Source organism: Abramis brama (assembly GCF_963993115.1).
Source record: "Abramis brama genome assembly, chromosome: 6".
NCBI classification, from domain to species: Eukaryota; Metazoa; Chordata; class Actinopteri; order Cypriniformes; family Leuciscidae; genus Abramis; species Abramis brama.
Genome location: NC_139968.1, coordinates 31687988 through 31708558, shown reverse-complemented (window position 1 = coordinate 31708558; position 20571 = coordinate 31687988). Strand labels below are relative to the sequence as shown.

The 20571-nt window shown below is 41.1% G+C and overlaps 1 protein-coding gene across 1 annotated transcript in view; it reads left to right on the top strand.

The window, feature by feature from the left end:
• LOC311085897 (transmembrane protease serine 9-like) overlaps positions 1 to 20571 on the top strand; it is a 63495-nt gene that overhangs the window by 10909 nt on the left and 32015 nt on the right. The window contains exons 10-16 of the mRNA XM_084118516.1: positions 4228 to 4351; positions 4510 to 4601; positions 5957 to 6057; positions 7036 to 7161; positions 10537 to 10673; positions 10766 to 10908; positions 10997 to 11146. Coding sequence (XP_083974642.1) covers positions 4228 to 4351; positions 4510 to 4601; positions 5957 to 6057; positions 7036 to 7161; positions 10537 to 10673; positions 10766 to 10908; positions 10997 to 11146 — 873 coding nt within the window. The remainder of the gene's footprint in view (positions 1 to 4227; positions 4352 to 4509; positions 4602 to 5956; positions 6058 to 7035; positions 7162 to 10536; positions 10674 to 10765; positions 10909 to 10996; positions 11147 to 20571) is intronic.

Sequence of the window (20571 nt, the reverse complement as noted above, 5' to 3'; positions counted from 1 at the left end):
TTTATTAGAAAAATTAAACTGAAGGACAACTCACAACACTTGAAAACTCTGAATTTCTTGTACAATGTCCCACTGCTGATGATCTGTAGATTATAAGGTCCAGATGTGATGTTACTGATGGTCAGAGATCCAGAGTTCTTGTTCAGCCTCAGTTGAGCGATGAGATTGTCTTGATCTCCAAACATCCACATGATCGGATCATCTTTCTGTACTTTAGTATCAGGGTTTAGAGTCACATTCTTTTCCTCCTACCCCAAAATCATCCTTGCTTCATTTGTGACAGCACAACAAATAACACAAAAGATCTTTGATTAGAAAAATTGTGTGAATTTAAACATCAGGGTTTGAAATTGCAACAAAGATCATTCAGATGCCAATTTATCAGTTTGACAAGGAAATTTTTTGCACTATGCAGCGTAGGTGTATTAGGTGCACTATGAAGTCCTGAGAGCAGTTAAGAAGTTAAGTTAAAAGCAGTTAACAAAGCAAAATGTCAGTATTTTTCACAAATCACTGATAAATACTGTATAGGCAAAAGCCAAAGCTACTTTTTGATACTATTGAAATCCTGACGTAACCCTACAACTCAAACTAGCGCACGACCTCAACGTCATCGTTCTCAGCCACTCCCTCTGTTCGCTGATTGGACCACCAAAAATTTGGCCAGAGAAAACCAAAGAATACACCAGAATCCCAGACGTAGTACTGAAGGGAAATGGAGGGTGGAGCCAGGCTAAAGCTTACTTACCATTGTCAATAAATCACCTAGTCTGGGGATTTTTCCAGCTGACCTCAAACATGCTCTGGTAGTCCCTCCAATCAAGAAACCAGATCTCGATCCTGCTGTTCTTAATAATTACAGGCCCATCTCTAACTTCCCTTTTATTTCAAAAGTTTTAGAAAAAGTTTAATCAAATCAACTCCACTCTTATTTAAACCTCCATTCTATATATGAGAAGTTTCAGTCTGGTTTTCGAGCCCTCCACAGCACTGAATCAGCTCTACTGAAGGTTCTCAATGACATCTATCTGACAACAGATGCTGGAGATTCTGTTATTTTAATGCTTTTAGATCTTAGCTCGGCTTTTGACATGGTGGATCATGATATTCTTTTATCTAGACCTGAACATGATGTTGAGCTGAAAGGAACAGTCCCAAATTGGTTTAGTTCTTATTTGAAAGATTGAAACTTTTCTGTCTGTTTTGGCTCATCTGCTGCCCACCTTCATTGGGGGGTCCCTCTGGGCTCCATTTCGGACCCTACTCTTTTTTGTCCTGTGAACACCTGTGTGAAAAATCTTGGTATTTTTCTATAGTGACTTGAAACTTGATAAGCAAGTAAATTCTGTTGTCAGATCGTGTTTTTTCCATCTTCGTCTGCTGACCAAAGGTAAAGTCAAAGCCTTTTTTCTTTGTCCTCAAGCCTTTGAATGGGTGATCCATGCATTTTTATCATCTCAATTAGATTATTGTAATTCCTTATACTATGGAATAAATTCCACTACTTTAGCACGTCTTCAGGTAGTCCAAAATGCTGCAGCGAGACTTTTAAAAGGTCTCAGCAAACGTGATCATATTAACCAATTCTAGCATCACTTCACTGGCTGCCAGTTCGCTTTAGGGTTGATTTTAAAATTCTCTTATTTGTTTACAAGTGCCTAAATAACCTGGCTCCCCCCTGGATACCTGGATACTTTTAGTGCAATACAATCCTTCCAGAGGCCTTAGATCAGGGACACAGGAACCTTTTTTTCTATCCCACGGTTCAGACTAAAACAAAGAGGTCATTGTACCTTTGCTATTGCGCCCCTACATTATGGAATAGTTTGCCTTTTCATGTTAGATCTACACCTGACTTTTCAATTTTCAAGTCACGGCTGAAAACCTATTTTTATCACTTGCTTTTAATAATCAGTAATTTGTATGGTTTTTTTTTAATTATTATTTTTATGAATGTTGTTTGTTTTAATTTTCAGTTTTAAATTTTTCTTCCCCTATGTCTGTCATGTTCATGGTTCATGCTGTTTTGTACTATCCATCAGTGTTTGACCATTCCAGGCTCCAAAGTTCATAGTTTTGTGTTTCTGACCGCAAATGGTGTGGACGTGGTAATCCAGTCGGGAGGTTTAAGGCAGGTTATTTTTAGGGCACCTTTTCTAGCCCCTTCCCCATGTGGGGTGTTACATATTCAGGTATTTGTGATTCGTTTGTTCTATGTTATGATCTGTTTGTCCTCTATGGGGTGAGTAGGTTGTGTTTTTGTTTTATTAGGGACTGATTGCCGGCACCTGTGGATCCTGTATGTTTGGCATAAGAGGTCCAGGCGGCCAAATCTGTGTGGCGGGCTGGGTGTTCGGCGGCAGTTCTGTGTGCTCTCTTGTTGTGTCTTACCCCGGTTCACTTTCCTATTATTATGTCCATATCATTTTGGTAATAAATCCCCTATTGTACGAGCTGTGTTGTCTATGTCCCCTCTTGTGTTATTGCTGCGGTCGCAACATGGGGTGAGCAGAGTGGAACCTAAAGAGGGCTGCTCAGTCGTTGGTACAGCTACCGAATGGCTCTTTCTGCCTTGTTCCAAGAGCCCAGCAACTGCATCTAGCACTCACCGCCTTATGTGGCAGTTTTTGACTAGGGGCTTCCAGATCTCACAATCCTGCCCCCATCGCCACTTTCTGGTCGCCATAGGACTTAAACCCGGGATGTTAGGGTGGTTTCCCAAAGAGGATGCCTGTGCGTGATTTTGTTTAACGTGCGGAGACTGGTTCACACATCCACCACATGGTCTTTGACAGATCTGGGTCGGAATCCCGTGGCATGTGGCATATCCAGTGGAGTCCAAGATGACTGGAGGCCCTTTTCTGCTGCAGCCTTCATCCTCCTTCCCAGTCGTTGTGATGCTCCCCTATGGCCAGCCATCATAATACACTTGTTCCACCATTGAGGTCTTGATTGGTTGGATTGCTCTTTGTTAGGGACCTCCCCTTGACCTTACCACCATGGTTGGCCCTACCAGGAGCATAGCTCCAGACAGCATTGCTCTTGGGATCACAGGACCACACAAGCCTCTCCACCACAACAAGGTGGCAAACCCCAGAGAGGATCATCATATGTAATGATCTTTTCAGTCCCTCTTTTGATTTCAGCTATGAGAGCATCTTTATCTCCAAACAGCCACAGTATCTGATTGTTTTTCTGTTTTTCATAATCAGTCTCGAGGGTACATCATCTCGCTCTAGTACTGACACTTTCTTCACTTCATGTCACAGTAACGCATAGAAATAAGTAGATTATTATTATCATATTATTATTAGTGTATGTGTGTTTTTCACCTGTCTATAGGTGCATATTACTAACGCGCTCTTTAAATAACAAAAAAAATATTGCGCCATTGACTTTAGACCAGGTTTCAGTTGGTCAATGCCGCAGTCTATTTAAGTTGCCTCAAAATAGCAAAGCACCAACAATGCGCCTTAACACACCTCGTTTTCAGACCAGCACGCCCATGGGCGCAAATGCATTTGCTGTTTAAACAACGTGGCGCAGGACGAGAAAATGAGTAAGCTAAAACTAGCAAAAAACACTTGTGTCGCACTTGCCGCTGTACTGCGCCAGGTGTAAGATAGGGCCCAGAGAGAGAATGATATGCACCTATATTATGTGATACTATACTGTAACACATTAAAACAAAACAATAGGTTTTAACAAATACAACATTTATACTATTCATGTACATTATTTATGATTCTGTGCAGTAATGTCCTGCATAATATTGGATAAATTGAGGACAAATTATTATTATACACTGTAACATTCAATGTTAACTATTAAAATTCTTCCTTTTTTTGTAAATCTGTTTTTAGTGCTTAAACTTAAACTTCTTCTATTAATTAAATTGAAAAATCAGAATTTATAATAATATATTAACATGAATAATTTTAATAATGAATACAAATTAAATTTGATAAATTATGTCTAATTAAATGTCTATTTTTGATTCATTTAAAAAAAATACATGACATGTAGCGCATTAAACCATTCATGAACTTTATATCAGGTGCAAAAGTGAGATACTGTGAGATGCTGAGATGTTAACTCAAAAGCTAACTCAGGTCAAGCCTTTGTGCCTAACAAAGTTTAGTCTGCAGCTGGAACATTGGCCTTGGTAGTTGTGATATCTGTGGGATTCACACACCTGTGGGCATCAGCCATGAGTAAACACTTGTTATGTACAGCGCTGCAAATTTCTGTGGGCATATATATGGACGATGGAACAGTTCAGAGTGCAGAAAGACCAGACAGACTGCAAACATGCTGAGGATCTTGTTGTTGAGTGTGCTGGCCGCCCTGGGTAAGACGCCTCTCTTTTTCTGTTGAGAAAACCACTAAATCACTTTGATTTTACCAAGTTAACAAATGCGAATGTACTCAGTTCAGTCTATATGGGCTCAAACTACAAAATTACTACACTCCTATTATGTCTAAGTGTGTTTTTTTGTGTGTGTCCAGCGGTGGCTGAGCCCAGATACATGGAGGATCAGAGCATTGAGGAGCGGGTTGTGGGTGGAGAGGTGGCAACACCCAACTCCTGGCCCTGGCAGGTACGACATTTTTAACATTAACTCAATACAAATCCTTTGAAATCTCAGCAACTACTCCATGGTCTTGTACTTTATTGTAAAGCGACCTTGAGTTTCCTGAAAGGCGCTATATAAAATAAACACATTATTATTATTATTATTATTATTATTAACTCAGGGCTGCCAACTCTCACGCATTGAGCGTGAGACTTAGCAATTGACACTTTTCACACGCTCTCACGCCACACATCCATTTTCTCACGCACAGAAAAATTGCGGAGCAAAGAGGTACTTTTAATATTAAACTAATTCTCAACTCTTAGATTCCGTCAATTTTATTACGAAATTCAGACAAAAATACGTTTGGCGCTTGTAAATGTGACGTGACAGATCGCTGAGCGCCTCAGTTCAAGTGCACGTTGAAGTCAAGTGCTCGGTTCGATCATCTGTTACTTTTTTATTTAAAGATGCAGTACAACTTACCGAAAGTATACATAATATCGACCAATTAGTGTTTTTCAACCACGGAAAGAGGTTAGTATAACAGCAGGAGAAGAATTATGTCACATAACGTTACATTTAGCTCAGAAAGCCATTTAATGACCATAGCATGTTAATTGAATAGAAAAAAATAGCTAGAGAGGAGATTTTGCTGAGCACTATATTACATATTTATTATATTTTTACTTATGTCATTAAATAATTATATTTCATTATATTTAATGTCATTATATTTAATTTAATTTGTTATTTTTAACCTTTAATAATACCAGCAGATTGGGCCCTCTATGTTTACAGCATTAGGTGAGATTTTTTTTTTTAATTAATTTTAGATTAATTTTTGTCAAGCAATAATAAAAACTGTATCCTACCAGTCATTGTACAATGTAAACATTGTAACATGTTGTCACATAAAATTCTATTTAGTTACCAAATGTTTTGACAATCACAATTACACTTATTGTGATGCAATATTTGTTTTTACATACCCCCCCCTCGCCAAAAAAATAAATAAATCTTACTCCAAGCTAAACTCAAAAGTTGGCAGCCCTGATTAACTATGTTTTTTTTGGTGGTTTTGCACCACTAAATGGACATGGTTGTACCAGCTTAAGGTGGTCAAGCTATTTTTCTAAATATGGTAGAAGGTTTGTTGGTGATCCACTAACAAAATCAATCAAGATGGTGGTCCACAAAGCAGCTTGACCTTGGCACCACAATATTGGCCATAGATTTATAGCTTCTAGTAAAACTTGAAGCTGGTTATAACTGGATTTTCCAACATCAATAATATCCAATCAGCAAGTTAAATTATATACCACTCATATTGAAATTCATAATCCTGTCATATAACTAAGTCACTGTCCCTTTCTCAGATCTCTCTACAGTACCTGTCCGGCGGCAGCTACCATCATACCTGTGGTGGGTCTCTGGTCAGAAGGAATTGGGTGATGACCGCTGCCCACTGCGTTGATACGTAATGAATTCACGTTTTTTTGTATCTAAATGGTTAAGAAACAACACAAACATCTGATAAACTGAGACAGATCACATGATGAGTATGAATCTGAATGAGTTTGAGGTCTCTGCAGAACAATAGTGGGCGTTTCTAAATTTGTGGCCATTTTCAAACTGGTCACTGGTGGGTGATTCTAAATCATGGAATGAAAATTATCCACTTTACCCCTAAACCCTACCGTCACTGTGACGGGGGCAAATCAGGTAACGAGGTCGAAAACACCCCTCCATTGGCTAACTCCCATTACTGTCCTGCTGAGACCTGTCAACCTTGTTCAAAGCAGCGCCATGACAGGTATAAAAGCAAGGCTCTGAGCAATAGACCGTGTTTTCAATAGCATCCGCTGTAAAAAAAATGTATAAAGTTCCTTGATCACTTATAATTTTCCACAGTTCTTGTTGTCCAGAGTTTTTTCTTCTCTTTTAAATATATATATTAGCTTATATATATATATATATATATATATATATATATATATATATATATATATATATATATATATAAGCTGTGTTCATCAGCAGAACAATCCAAACACACATTTAATAACAGTACAACCCTCTGACTGAAGAGATGAATGTCTATTCCTCACTGCCTCGCTTTCATTCCCGTTGAAAATCAAAGATTGTTCAAAGAGCAAAAGAGCGCTGCTGTGAATAAGGTTTTGATCTGAAGCGCGCCTCATAGAACTGGTGCAGTTCGCCCTCTGGCGGTCGGTGTAATACACTTTCAACGTGTTTGCAAAACATTTTTGGTTGTACTCGTATTCAGACAGCTGTGTGTTGACCATCAAAACCCTTCTAATTTTGCCAATTTTTCGCATTTAATCAGGACCAACATTGACTAGCCAATGGAAATTTCGTGCCTTTAAGACGTCAATAAAAAAGTGTTCACTTGTTCCTCACTCTACTTGTGTGTTTCTGAACGTGTTTCCTGCAGCTCGAGAACTTGGCGTATTGTCCTGGGTGACCACGACATCTACAACCAAGAGGGTCGCGAGCAGTACATGACCGTCAGTCAAGTCATCATCCACCCCAACTGGAACAGAAACAATGTGGCTTCTGGGTGCGTATATAACTTACAACATATACACGACTGTGGCGACACTTACAGAAAAACAAACAACAATACTATTGCCAAGCCGATTCAACATATCTTACACGAATGTAAAAAGTAAATACATTTAGTGTAATATATGACTGTCTCTACCATTTAAAGTACTGTCGTGGATTTTTCCCTAAAATACTTTTTACCTGGCTCTATCTTTTGGGTCTCGTCCTCAACGTCCCCACTTTATAGATCACCTGTAACTGACTACCTGGCTCTATCTTTTGGGTCTCGTTCCTGACGTCCCCACTTTATAGATCACCGGACTACCTGGCTCTATCTTTTGGTTCCCGTCCCCGACGTCCCCACTTTATAGATCACCAGCTTTTCTGACTCGATTTCCTAACTAGTTTTCCTCCCTAAACTAGCTTCCTACCTAAACTAGCTTCCTACCTAAACTAGCTTCCTGCCTAAACTAGCTTCCTGCGCAGGAATAAATTGACAAACAGACCTGCAAATGTCCTTTAAATGCTTTAATCACGGCCAGGAGATCTTCCCGAGCAGTTCTCAGGGAATCTCTCCCAAGAAGCAAGGCCGGAGGATCTCAGACAAATTCCATTGAGAATCCCACCGAAAAACACATATACAACAGTTTTTATAGAATAGAGGTATGGCATAAATGTCAGGCTGCATTACATAATTTCCCCACTATTTGATTGGTTCTTCATATGCAAACCCCTCTGTTACTAGGTAAAGCAAACTCTGATCTTGTGATTACTTATCACAAGGTTTTAACGATGACTTAATTTGTTCTAACAGACTGTCTAGTTTAACTTCCCAAAACTATGTTATTTTTACCCATAGACACATACTCAAAGTCACAAGTTTTTCCTCAAAGAGTTTTGACACACTAAAAGCATATGATTGTTATTCCTGCAAGAAAAACAAATGTTAGTTAATTTTAGATTAGTTAGATTAATTTAAAGTTGATTAATTAAAATCCACCACAGTACGCAGCACACTCAACTGTGTTGATAATTCTTCGCGGCTTTCTGTAATTCTCGATTGTGATTGGTCTACTAGCTAACAAGCGACATAAGTTTTTGTACTCAAAATACATTTAGAGGACTTAAGTAGTAGTAGTATAATATAGTATTGCTTTTTATTAGCAGAAGATTTAAAGATAATAGTAAATCAAATCAAATCAAGTATATTTGTATAGCGCTTTTCACAATACAGATTGTATCAAAGCAGCTTCACAGTATTAAAATAAAAAAAATACAACAAAGTTTGTTTCTAGTGGAATTTATTGATTGATAGAATAAAATTAAATATCCCCAAAATATCCCCAACTGAGCAAGCCAAAGGCAACACCCTAACACCGTTGGGCAACACCCAACACCATTCCACCCTAACACAGTAACACAGGTAAAATGATAAAAAAAAAACTCAGATCAATATTTTATGTTCTCCACTAAAAGTTCATTCAGACCACCTTCTCTATTTATTATTTATTTATTTTTGGTTACACTTTATTTAAAGGACAAGTTCGGTATTTTACACTTAAAGCCCTGTTTACAGATCGTTTCTGATGAAATAGAACGGTTAAGATTAAATTTTGGACAAATGCTGCTGTCCCGAGAATTTTAGGTTTATTTCGCTTTCCCCCCCACCCCCACAATGGTTGTCTATGTGCACTGGAACATTCCTTCCTAAAACACATTAAACTTTCGTTTACAAAGACGTGAAACTCACCGAGTGGTCAGGGGTGTTCACTGATATGCTCACACAAAAATCGCTGCAAAAGATGCTTTCCAACAGGTTTTATCGTAGTTTTTGTCCAACTCCATTGAGTTGTATTGAAAGAGCTGTGTGAGGTACGGTATTACTCCGCCGCTTCTTCTTCTGCTTCTTCTGTGCATTCAATGAAATGCCAGTGGTTTGCTTGCAATTGGCAAAGGTGCATTATCGCCACCAACTGGGCTGGAGTGTCTATTATTCAAGCTCTCAATGGAAGAATCTACGGGTGTGAGACGTTGGGAAAAATAGGTCCACAGTTTTACAACAAATGGTAAAACACCTGTTGGAAAGCATCTTTTTCAGCGATTTTTGTGTGAGCATATCAGTGAACACCCCTGACCACTCGGTGAGTTTCAAGTCTTTGTAAACGAAAGTTTAATGTGTTTTAGGAAGGAATGTTCCAGTGCACATAGACAACCATTGTGGGGGTGGGGGGAAAGCGAAATAAACCTAAAATTCTCGGGACAGGAGCATTTGTCCAAAATTTAATCTTAACCGTTCTATTTCATCAGATACGATCTGTAAACAGGGCTTTAAGTGTAAAATACCGAACTTGTCCTTTAAGGTGTAGTTATGTACACCTTATGTACTTACATTGATATTGGTCGTAGTTATTAGATGATTGCCTGATCATGTTGACATTGTGACGTACATGAATTTATTGTCTTTTTGCGCATTTGTTTATGAATGGCCATTCCAATTTAATGTTTTATTGTTTGTTTGTTTGGTTGTTTTGTTTGGTTGTAGTTTGAAAATATATGTATTATATCCTATATGGTTTTCTTGATCTCAATTTGTCAACTCTCTCCCAGAGTCGTTTATTAGAATTTTCTGATCGATTGACCTGATATATGAAGGTTTATAATCTTCTCAAGTATTATTAGCACACATATGGTACATACTCACTTAAACAAGTAGCCTACTATACTAACTACTTAGGGTTAGGGTTTGGGGTTAGACTATATTTCAAGTCGTGATTGATACAGTGAAATTATGTTTAAGTCCTGAGTAATATTAAGCAACTACATCATACATGTACTTACTATAGGGTTAGGGTAGGATTAGGATTTGTTTGAGGGTTATTTGCTTGTAATTATGCATAATTTACTGTTAGGGTTAGTATTACCAAGTACATGTATTATGTAACAAGGACACTGTAAAATATAGCGTTACTGGGTTTGGTTTAGGCCTAGTTACTTGTAATTATGCATAATTTACAGTTACTATATGGACTATATTATATAGTAGTAATATAAAAGTACATGTAGTAACATGTAATTACGTCACCTTAAAATAAAGTGTTACCTTATTTTTTGCACTAATGACAGTAAACACATCATATTATCAACAATTACGCATTTAACTTTAATGCTACGTATGCAACTACTGTATATCTACAATTACAGATAATATCAAAGCAGCATACTTGACTCTATTGAGTTTTTGACATAAGTTTCATGCATAACTACCCAGACTTACATCATCAACACAACATCCATGATCATATTAAAGATTTTCTAAAGTTATAGCGCCCCCTAGTATGAGAAATGAAGTGCGCCTTGTAGACTGTGATGTGTGTTCTTTATTTTCCAGATATGACATCGCTCTTATGCGTCTTTCCTCTGATGCCTCTCTGAACACGTATGTGCAGCTGGCCGCCCTTCCACCCTCTGGACAGGTTCTGCCCCACAACAACAACTGTTACATCACTGGCTGGGGCCTCACTCAGAGTCAGTTTCACTTCAGATAGCTTTGACGTTGCCTAAAATCATGTGCATGTACTGATTCCTGATTCCTTCCTCTCATGGATGTGATCATTTAGCTGGCGGGTCACTCTCCGCTCAGCTGAAACAGGCCTACCTGCCCGTGGTGGACTACAATACCTGCTCTCGTAGCGACTGGTGGGGAAGCACCGTGAAGAACACTATGGTGTGCGCTGGTGGCGGCAGCTTGTCTGGATGCAATGTGAGAAAGACTGGCTGGCAAACAGATCATGAACTATTTCATACTGCAGTAAAATGTCTAATTTTGTCTCCTGTTGTGCTGTTTTTAGGGTGACTCTGGCGGTCCTCTGAACTGTCAGGTCAGCGGTCAGTACGTCATCCATGGTGTGGCCAGCTTTGTGTCATCATTGGGTTGTAATGCCTACCAGAAACCAACAGTCTTCACTCGTGTGTCTGCCTACAGCAGCTGGATTAGTGGAGTAAGTGCAATTATATCATGATTATAATAAAACTTTACATAACGAACTAACAATCAATCAATTTCATGATCTTATAATACTCTGTTTTCATTTCATATTTCTTGTGCCATTTTGTTCATTTCAGATCATTGGATAAGTGGGAAAAACTGAGAAGATGAAAGAAAAACATCCTCCATTTATCATTGCTTAACATCTGCAATGGCAAACAATATTTACAATAAACTTTACATCTAATGTTGGGCTGCTTTTGAATCATTTTAAAGATGTGTGTCCTATGTCACATACTGCTCTGAGACACGAAGGTTGAGGATCCAAATGCAGTTTTATTGAACAGAGGGTAATCCAAAGACGTAAGCCAGAAAACGGGCAATATGTCAAAAACATCGGGTAATCAGAAAGCCTAAAAAGGCCTAAAAAGGAAAATCCAAGGACAGGCAGAGATCAAAACCAAGAGCATGGGAATAACAGACAGAACGCTCAGAATCGCAGTAAGCACTAATCAAGACTTCGCAGTGAATGAATGTGAAAACTAGGCTATTATAGGGTAAACAATGTAATGAGACACAGGTGAATGTGATAATGAATGATAGTCTGAACTAAGGATTATGGGGAATGGAGTCTGTGGATGTGTGTTATTGTCCTGGTGGAGTACCCTCTGATGGTAATCCCGGGCACTCTCACTAGTGATCATTACATAGCCCCCCTCCTAAGGAGCGGCTTTTCACAAATTATTTTGAAATGAGAATAAAACAAAAGCCAAGGACCACACAAAAAAAGCAGTGGAATACAAAAAGCAAGACCATTACAAATAAAAATATAGCTGCGAGCAGCGATTGCGGGCCCAAGCCGGTGGCACCGCCACCCTAGTGCCTTTAGTTACACTAATATATATATATATCTGACAAGTAATATTCTTTGTCTTGTCACTTAAAATAAATAAATAAATAAATATATATATATATATATATATATATATATATATATATATATATATATATATATATATATATATTCTTTTTCCCCCTATTTTATATATATATATATATATATATAATTACCTTTTTTTGGATGCTAAACTATTGTTTATTATATGCTTTGTACTTCACTCACGTTCCAATATCGAAGGGAAAAATTATCCTCTTCACATGCGCAAAAATGTGCTTGGAAAATTCACAGTGGAGCGGTGCTTACTGTGATTGTACGAATTGTACTACTGACTATTTAGAGCAGTGTAATCTTTATATGTTAGGTTGACCATTTTATTATTATATTTTATTAAGACTATAATGAACAGGCTGCAATGTCAAGATTGCAATGCTGGAGTGTGTGTGTGTGTGTGTGTGTGTGTGTGTGTGTTCATGTTTTTCTATCCCGGTGGGGACTTTAACCTGAATGCACACAGACTCATGGGGACTCGTATCACAGTGGGGACCTAAATAGAGGTCCCCATGGGTAAACAAGCTTATAAATCATACAGAATGAGTTTTTTTTGGAAATGTAAAAATGCAGAAAGTTTTCAGTGATGGGTAGGTTTAGGGGTAGGGTTAGTGTAAGGAGATAAAATATACAGTTTGTACAGTATAAAAATCATTAAATCTATGGAGAGTCCCCACAAAGATAGTAAACAGTGTGTGTGTGGGTGGGTGTGTGTGTGTGTGGTGTGGGCGCGATTGAACAGTGGACACATAAAAACATACTCCGTCATTATACAGGACGACATTCAAACTGCAAAGTGTTAACTTATATTTGTGTACAGTTGCAATAAAACACAACATTGTGCTTTTGTAAAATAATTTCAAGCAATCCACCCCCCGAAAGGCGCTAATTTTAAAATTAAACTAAAATGCTCATGGCTGCACGGGCATTCATAACGGTGCGCATCCACGGCGAGGAACGAGCAGAACAGAGTGAACGTTTTTCAGTTAATTCCTACTTCCATAGGAATTCATTTGAAACGCTCGCTCAACCACTATCAATGTCAGTGTGGACGAACATATTTTACTTTCGTTTTTAAGTTGGCGATTCAAAAGCCTCCAGCGGTGTCACACGTCGATTAACCGGTGGTAAAATATTCTCACCGTCACAAACCTAGTATATTTTTATGTAGATACAATAGGCCTACCTGATTTTGAACACAAGAGGGCAGTATAGCCCTATGTATGACTTGACTTTTATGGGACTGAATAGTACAATTACTATTTTTAAACTTATAAATATTTATTAAATTGAAAAAAAAAAAAGAATAAAATGGGTTTAGTTGTGATATTTTTATACTTTTATATAGAAATAAATGGTGTTTAATTACATTTTTAGAAGATGAGGCTTTAAGTGTTACTTTACTTTAGTCCATCACTATAGCAAAACCGTTTGAGATGTTTAATATCCGTTCACAATTTAGCATCTTTAATGTATCTTTATCATTTTGAAAAAGTTTGGTGTGAATAAAATAAACCAGTTAGGAAGAGTAGCTAAAAACTCAGAGTCTGAAATATCCAAAAAATCCACATTCAGACCAAAATATCTGACTTCCTTTTGCTCTGAGCTAATAACTGTAAATTAGAAAGTTGTCTGGCTCGGTGAGACCAATATATATACTGATTTTTGTAACTGTTGGTAAAACTAACCCACCCACTTTTGTCAAACGCATGTTGAAAATGACACACTTCCTGCTGCCAGTTGGTGGCGCTATAACTTTGACTCACAATAGTTACATCCATCTGATCGGCCTCTTACCACGAACATACTGCTAAAGTTTCATCAAGATCAGTTAATGTATGCAGAAGTTATAACACTTCGTCTCCTCTCTTTTCTCGCCATAAATTTGTTTCCTCGCCACGGCCAAACCGTTCGAGATATCAAAAATCCGTCCGCAATTTAGCATTCTCAATGTCTTGACTTCATGCTGACTGAGTTTGGAGGTGATTGAATGAATTCTCTAGGAGGAGTACATCACATTCCACAGCAAGCGTTTTCCAAACAACCCATAATAGCCGACTTCCTGTTGGGCTGGCGTGAAACTTGACAGAGGGAAAGTTGTTCGGCCCGATGAAATCTATATGTGTACCGAGTTTCATATTAATTCATGCAAGCGTGTTTGATATATGGACCAAGTTTTCAGACCCTGTTCAAGAGGGTGCTGTTGAGCCCCCCTGCCACGCCCGTTTCTGAAACTTTTCACATGTCTACTGGCTAATAAGTGTTATGTGTCTGTCGAGTTTCATCCAATTTCAAGCATGCTAAGAGTCTCAAACGCATCCGAAAAGAATATTAAAATTTGATGCGTTGCCACGGCAACAGTATCTAAGATATCAATAATCCTTTCACAGGTCTACATCTGCCGTGTGTTTACATTATACACATAAAGTTTGAAGCAAATCGGGTAAAAGTAAGAGGGTGACTTCAAAGCATTTTGAAAGTGACACACTTCCTGCTGCCAGTTGGTGGCGCTATAACTTTGACTCACAATAGTCACATCCATGTGATCGGCCTTTTACAACGAATACACTGCTGAAGTTTCATCAAGATCAGTCAATGTATGCAGAAGTTATAACACACTTCCTGTGTCCCATTATTCGCCATAAATTCGTTTCCTCGCCACGGCCAAACCGTTCGAGATATCAAAAATCTGTTCGCAAGAATTGATCCTCAATGTCTTGACTTTATTCTCACCGAGTTTGGTGGCGATCGGATGAAATCCCTAGGAGGAGTATTTCACATTCCATTGTATGCGTTTTCCAAACAACGTATAATAACCGACTTCCTGTTGGGCTTTTGTAAAACTTAGAGCACGTAAGTTGTTTGGCCCGATGAAATCTATATGTGTACTGAGTTTCATATTATTACATGCAAGCGTGTTTGATTTATGGACCAAGTTTTCGGACCCCATTCCAGGGGGCGCTGTCGAGCCCCCCTGCCACGCCCCGGTACCAGCTTCAGCCCGGCCCTGATGGCCGCAGGTTCTGACGTGTGTGCAAAATTTCAAGAGTTTTTGAGCATGTTAAGGGCCCCAAAAGTGGCAAAAAGGCAAAAAAAAAATAATGAAAAAAATAAAATAAATAATCCTTACGAAAACAATAGGGCCTTCGCCCTTTCAGGGCTTGGGCCCTAAAAAGAGAAAAAAAGAAAAACAGGCAATAAACCTCAAAGCAGACTCATTAGAACCTCATTAATATTTAAACTGATAATAATTATTACCAATTATAAATCGTTGTCCAATCGACAAGAGTCGGGCAGATTTCAGCCAATAAGAAATATAGCACTGTCTAATACAAAACACACAGTAACAAATACAGTACAGGTCCATACACTAACAAGTTCATGACTGTAGTAAAATGTAAAATTGTGCAACCAATAACCATGTTTAAAAACCTGATCAAAAGAACACTCAAAATAATACAGTGTTGAGTGTCAAACCGTAAAGTTAAAATTGACTCTTGGTAGGCGTTGTCTCTATAAAGATGAGAAAGGATAAAGTGTTTTATAACAAAAAGAGTTACATATTTTAACTTTAAACTTGAACAATTTAAATTAATTTGAATAAACTGCAATATGTTCATTTCAGAGTGTCTGCACACAGAGATAAAGAAAAAAAGATCACCATGTTACTCAACATGGGTTGAAACTTTATATCTCTTATATTAAAAGCATCAATCCATCCATTCATCCATCTTCTACCGCTTATCTGGGGCCGGGTCGCGGGGGCAGCAGTCTAAGCAGGGATGCCCAGACTTCCCTCTCCCTAGACACTTCCTCCAGCTCTTCCGGGGGGACACCGAGGCGTTCCCAGGCCAGCCGGGAGACGTAGTCTCTCCAGCTTGTCCTAGGTCTTCCCCGGGGTCTCCTCCCGGTGGGACATTCCCGGGAAGGCGTCCAGGAGGCATCCGGAAAAGACCTCAACTGACCCCTCTAGATGTGGAGGAGCAGCGGCTCTACTCTGAGCTCCTACCGAGTGACCGAGCTTCTCACCCTATCTCTAAGGGATCGCAGCCACCCTGCGGAGAAAGCTCATTTCGGCCGCTTGTATCCGGGATCTCGTCCTTTCGGTCATGACCCACAGCTCATGACCATAGGTAAAAGTAGGAACGTAGATTGACTGGTAAATCAAGAGCTTCGCCTTGCGGCTCAGCTCCTTTTTCACCAAGACAGACCGGTACAGGGACCGCATTGCTGCAGAAGCTGCACCGATCTGCCTGTCAATCTCACGTTCCATCCTTCCCTCACTCGTGAACAAGACCCCAAGATACTTGAACTCCTCCACTTGAGGCAGGAGCTCTCCACCAACCTGAAGCGGGCAAACCACCCTTTTCCGACTGAGAACCATGGCCTCGGATTTGGAGGTACTGATTCTCATCCCAGCCGCTTCACACTCGGCTGCAAACTGTGCATGCTGGAGGTCCTGGTTTGATGAGGCCAACACGACAACATCATCCGCAAAGAGCAGAGATGAAATCGTGTGGTCCCCAAACCTGACCCCCTCCGGCCCCTGGCTGTGCCTAGAAATTATGTCCATAAAAATTATGAACAGAACCAGCGACAAAGGGCAGCCCTGCCGGAGTCCAACACGCACCGGGAACAAGTCTGACTTACTGCTGGCAATACGAACCAAGCTCCTGCTCCGGTCGTACAGGGACCGGATAGCCCTTAGGAAAGGGCCCCGGACCCCATACTACCAGAGCACCCTCCACAAGATGCCGCGAGGGACACAGTCGAATGCCTTCTCCAAATCCACAAAGCACATGTGGATTGGTTGGGCAAACTCCCATGAGCCCTCCAGCACCCTGTAGAGGGTATAGAGCTGGTCCAGTGTTACACGACCGGGACGAAAACCACACTGTTCCTCCTGAATCCGAGGTTCTACTATCGGCCGGATTGTCCTCTCCAGTAACCTGGCATAGACTTTCCCAGGGAGGCTGAGAAGTGTGATCCCCCTATAGTTGGAGCACACCCTCCGATCCCCCTTCTTGAAAAGAGGGACCACCACCCTGGTCTGCCAGTCCAAAGGTACTGTCCCTGACCGCCACGCAATGTTGCAGAGGCGTGTCAGCCAAGACAGCCCCACAACATCCAGAGACTTGAGGTACTCAGGGCGGATCTCATCCACCCCCGGTGCCTTGCCACCGAGGAGTTTCTTGACTACCTCAGTGACTTCAGCTTGGGTGATGGACGAGTCCGCCTCCGTAGGACGATTCCGCCTCCGATGGCTCCGAGCCCTCAGCCTCTGCTTCCTCAATGGAAGACGTGACGGCAGGATTCAGGAGATCCTCGAAGTATTCCTTCCACTGTCCGGTGATATCCCCAGTCGAGGTCAACAGCTGCCCACCTCCACTGTAAACAGCGTTGGTAGGGCACTGCTTCCCCCTCCTGAGGCGCCAGACAGTTTGCCAGAATCTCTTCGAGGCCAACCGATAGTCCTTCTACATGGTCTTACTGAACTCCTCCCAGGCCCGAGTTTTTGCCTCCACAACCACCCGGGCTGCAGTCCGCTTCGCCCGTCGGTACCCATCAGCTGCCTCAGGAGTCCCACAAGCCAGCCAGGCCCGATAGGACTCCTTCTTCAGCTTGACGGCATCCCTTACTTCCGGTTTCCACCACCGGGTTCGGGGATTGCCGCCTCGACAGGCACCGGAGACCTTACGGCCACAGCTCCGAGTGGCTGCGTTGACAATGGAGGTGGAGAACATGGTCCACTCGGACTCAATATCTCCAGACTACCTCGTGATCTGTTCGAAGCTCTGCCGGATGTGGGAGTTGAAGATCTCTCTGACAGGAGATTCGGCCAAACGTTCCCAACAGACCCTCACAGTACGTTTGGGTCTGCCGAGTCTGTCCAGCTTCCTCCCCCGCCATCGGATCCAACTCACCACCAGGTGGTGATCAGTTGACAGCTCCGCCCCTCTCTTCACCCGAGTGTCCAAGACATACGGCCAGAGGTCGGATGAAACGACCACAAAGTCGATCATCAACCTCCGGCCTAGGGTGTCCTGGTGCCATGTGCACTTATGGACACCCTTATGCTTGAACATGGTGTTCGTTATGGACAAGCTGTAACTAGCACAGAAGTCCAATAACAGAACAGCACTCGGGTTCAGATCAGGGGGGCCGTTCCTCCCAATCACGCCCCTCCAGGTATCACTGTCGCTGCCCACGTGGGTGTTGAAGTCCCCCAGTAGAACGACAGAGTCCCCAGTCGGAGCACTTTCCAGCACCCCTCCCAGAGACTCCAAGAAGGCCGGGTACTCTGCACTGCCGTTCGGCCCGTAAACACAAACGACAGTGAGAGACCTATCCCCAACCCGAAGGCGTAGGGAAGCGACCCTCTCGTTCACCGGGGTGAACTCCAACACATGGCGGCTGAGCTGGGGGGCTATAAGCAAACCCACACCAGCCCGCCGCCTCTCACCATGGGCAACTCCAGAGTGGTGAAGAGTCCATACTCTCTTGAGGAGTGTGGTTCCAGAGCCCAAGCCGTGCGTAGAGGTGATCCCAACTATCTCTAGTCGGAATCTCTGAACCTCACGCACAACCACAGGCTCCGATCGTCCGATAAACGAGTCCTGCATGTGATCTTTTAAAAGCATCAAAACAGTGCTAAATATGATTGCGTTACTCACCGTGGGCAATCACGATGAATCTCTTGCATGTGATCTTTTTGCCGCTGGTGATTTTGTAGTGTATAAACATCTGAATGTGCTCTGCTGATATTCCTGATAGTCAGATCTCCAGTTCGCTGGTTTAACTGTAATCTGTCTCTGAATCTCCCATCAGGACCTTCATAGAATAAGGCCTGATTGGTGGCTGCGTTGAGTTCAGCTATGAACGTTTCTTTATGGCTAAACTTCCACAGTATCCGCTCATCATTCTTCAGTTCGGAAACACCAGTTTGTAGAGTCACAGAATCTCCAACTGTATATTTCAGTGTATTCACTACCAAAGAGAGAGAAACATATAGAAGAAACATGTGAATGTGAAAGTAAACCACACTATCAATACTGTGATTATCCTGAGCTACTCACGCCAGACAAGAACGTTGAATTTCTAGTATGAAACTTTATTGCTGCTCTTCATCTGTCCTTCGTAAACTCCAGAGTCGCTGCTTTTGGTGTTTGTGATGGTGAGATCTCCAGTTCGACTGTCCAGCTCCAGTCTGTCTTTGAATCTCTCGTCGTCAAAATAGTAGACGCTGGTCTCATTGGTTTGCCCATCAACTTTGGCTATGAGGGCCTTTTTAGGTTCAAACTTCCACAGATTCAGATCATCTTTCTGTATTTCAGCAATACCAGTCTGCAGATGGACAGACTCTCCCTCCGTGAATTTCAGTGTGTCCACTTTATTTCATAAAGAAATAGAAACAAAACGTGTTGATATGTGCAGATGAACAACTCAGAATCAGAATCATTTTATTGCCAAACATGTATGAATTTGTCCTGGTGCAGAGGTGCATAATAATAATAATAATAATAATAATAATAAAAATAAATAAATAAAACAAAGACTATAAATATTATTAATAAAAATAGATATCTATTTTACAATTTAACTGTGCATTTAATTGTACATTACTGTAATGTGTGCAAAAAGTCACAGTTTGAACTTTGAAGAATATACAACATAGCAGACTGAGTAGTCTGCGATTAATGTAATGTGTGTGAAACAGTGTTGATGAGGCCAGTCGTTGCTCGCCGATGGAAAGAAACTGTTTTTTTGTGGCGTGAGGTTTTAGTCTTGATGGACCGCAGTCTCCTGCCTGAAGGGAGTGCCTCAAAAAGTTTGTGTCCAGGGTGAGAGAGATCAGCCACAATCTTCACTGCCCGCTTTAGAATCCAGGAATTGTACGGGTCCTGAAGAGATGGCAAATTACAGCAAATGACCTTCTCAGCAGAGCGAATGACACGGTTCAGTCTACTTTTATCTTAGGCAGTGGTGGCAGGCAGCGTATCAGATGGTGAGGGAGGAGGTGAGTATGGATTCGATGATGGAAGTGTAGAAGTGCACAATTGTTGTCTTCGGCAGGTTAAACTTCTTCAACTGCCGCAAGAAGTACATCCGCTGATGAGCTTTGTTGATCAGAGAGTTAATGTTCAGCGCCCACTTGAGGTCCTAGGTGATGATAGTTCCCAGGAAGCAGAAAGAGTCCACAGTATATTGATTGGGGAGTCACGCAGTATGGTGGGGGGTATATGGTGGTGGGTTCTTCCTGAAGTCTACCACCATTTCCACTGTTTTTACAGCATTGAAATCGCTAAGCAAACTGAGTGGTGTACTAACGTGTATACGCTTGCCACCTGTCTGGCCAAAATCCCATAGTATTCAGGCGTCAGATGTCATTGTCTGAGAAAATGTCGACGTAGCTGAGAAAGAATATTCTTTACTTTGCATCTGCATAACGTACGTGTGGATATACACCTGGATAACATAAGTGTGGATAT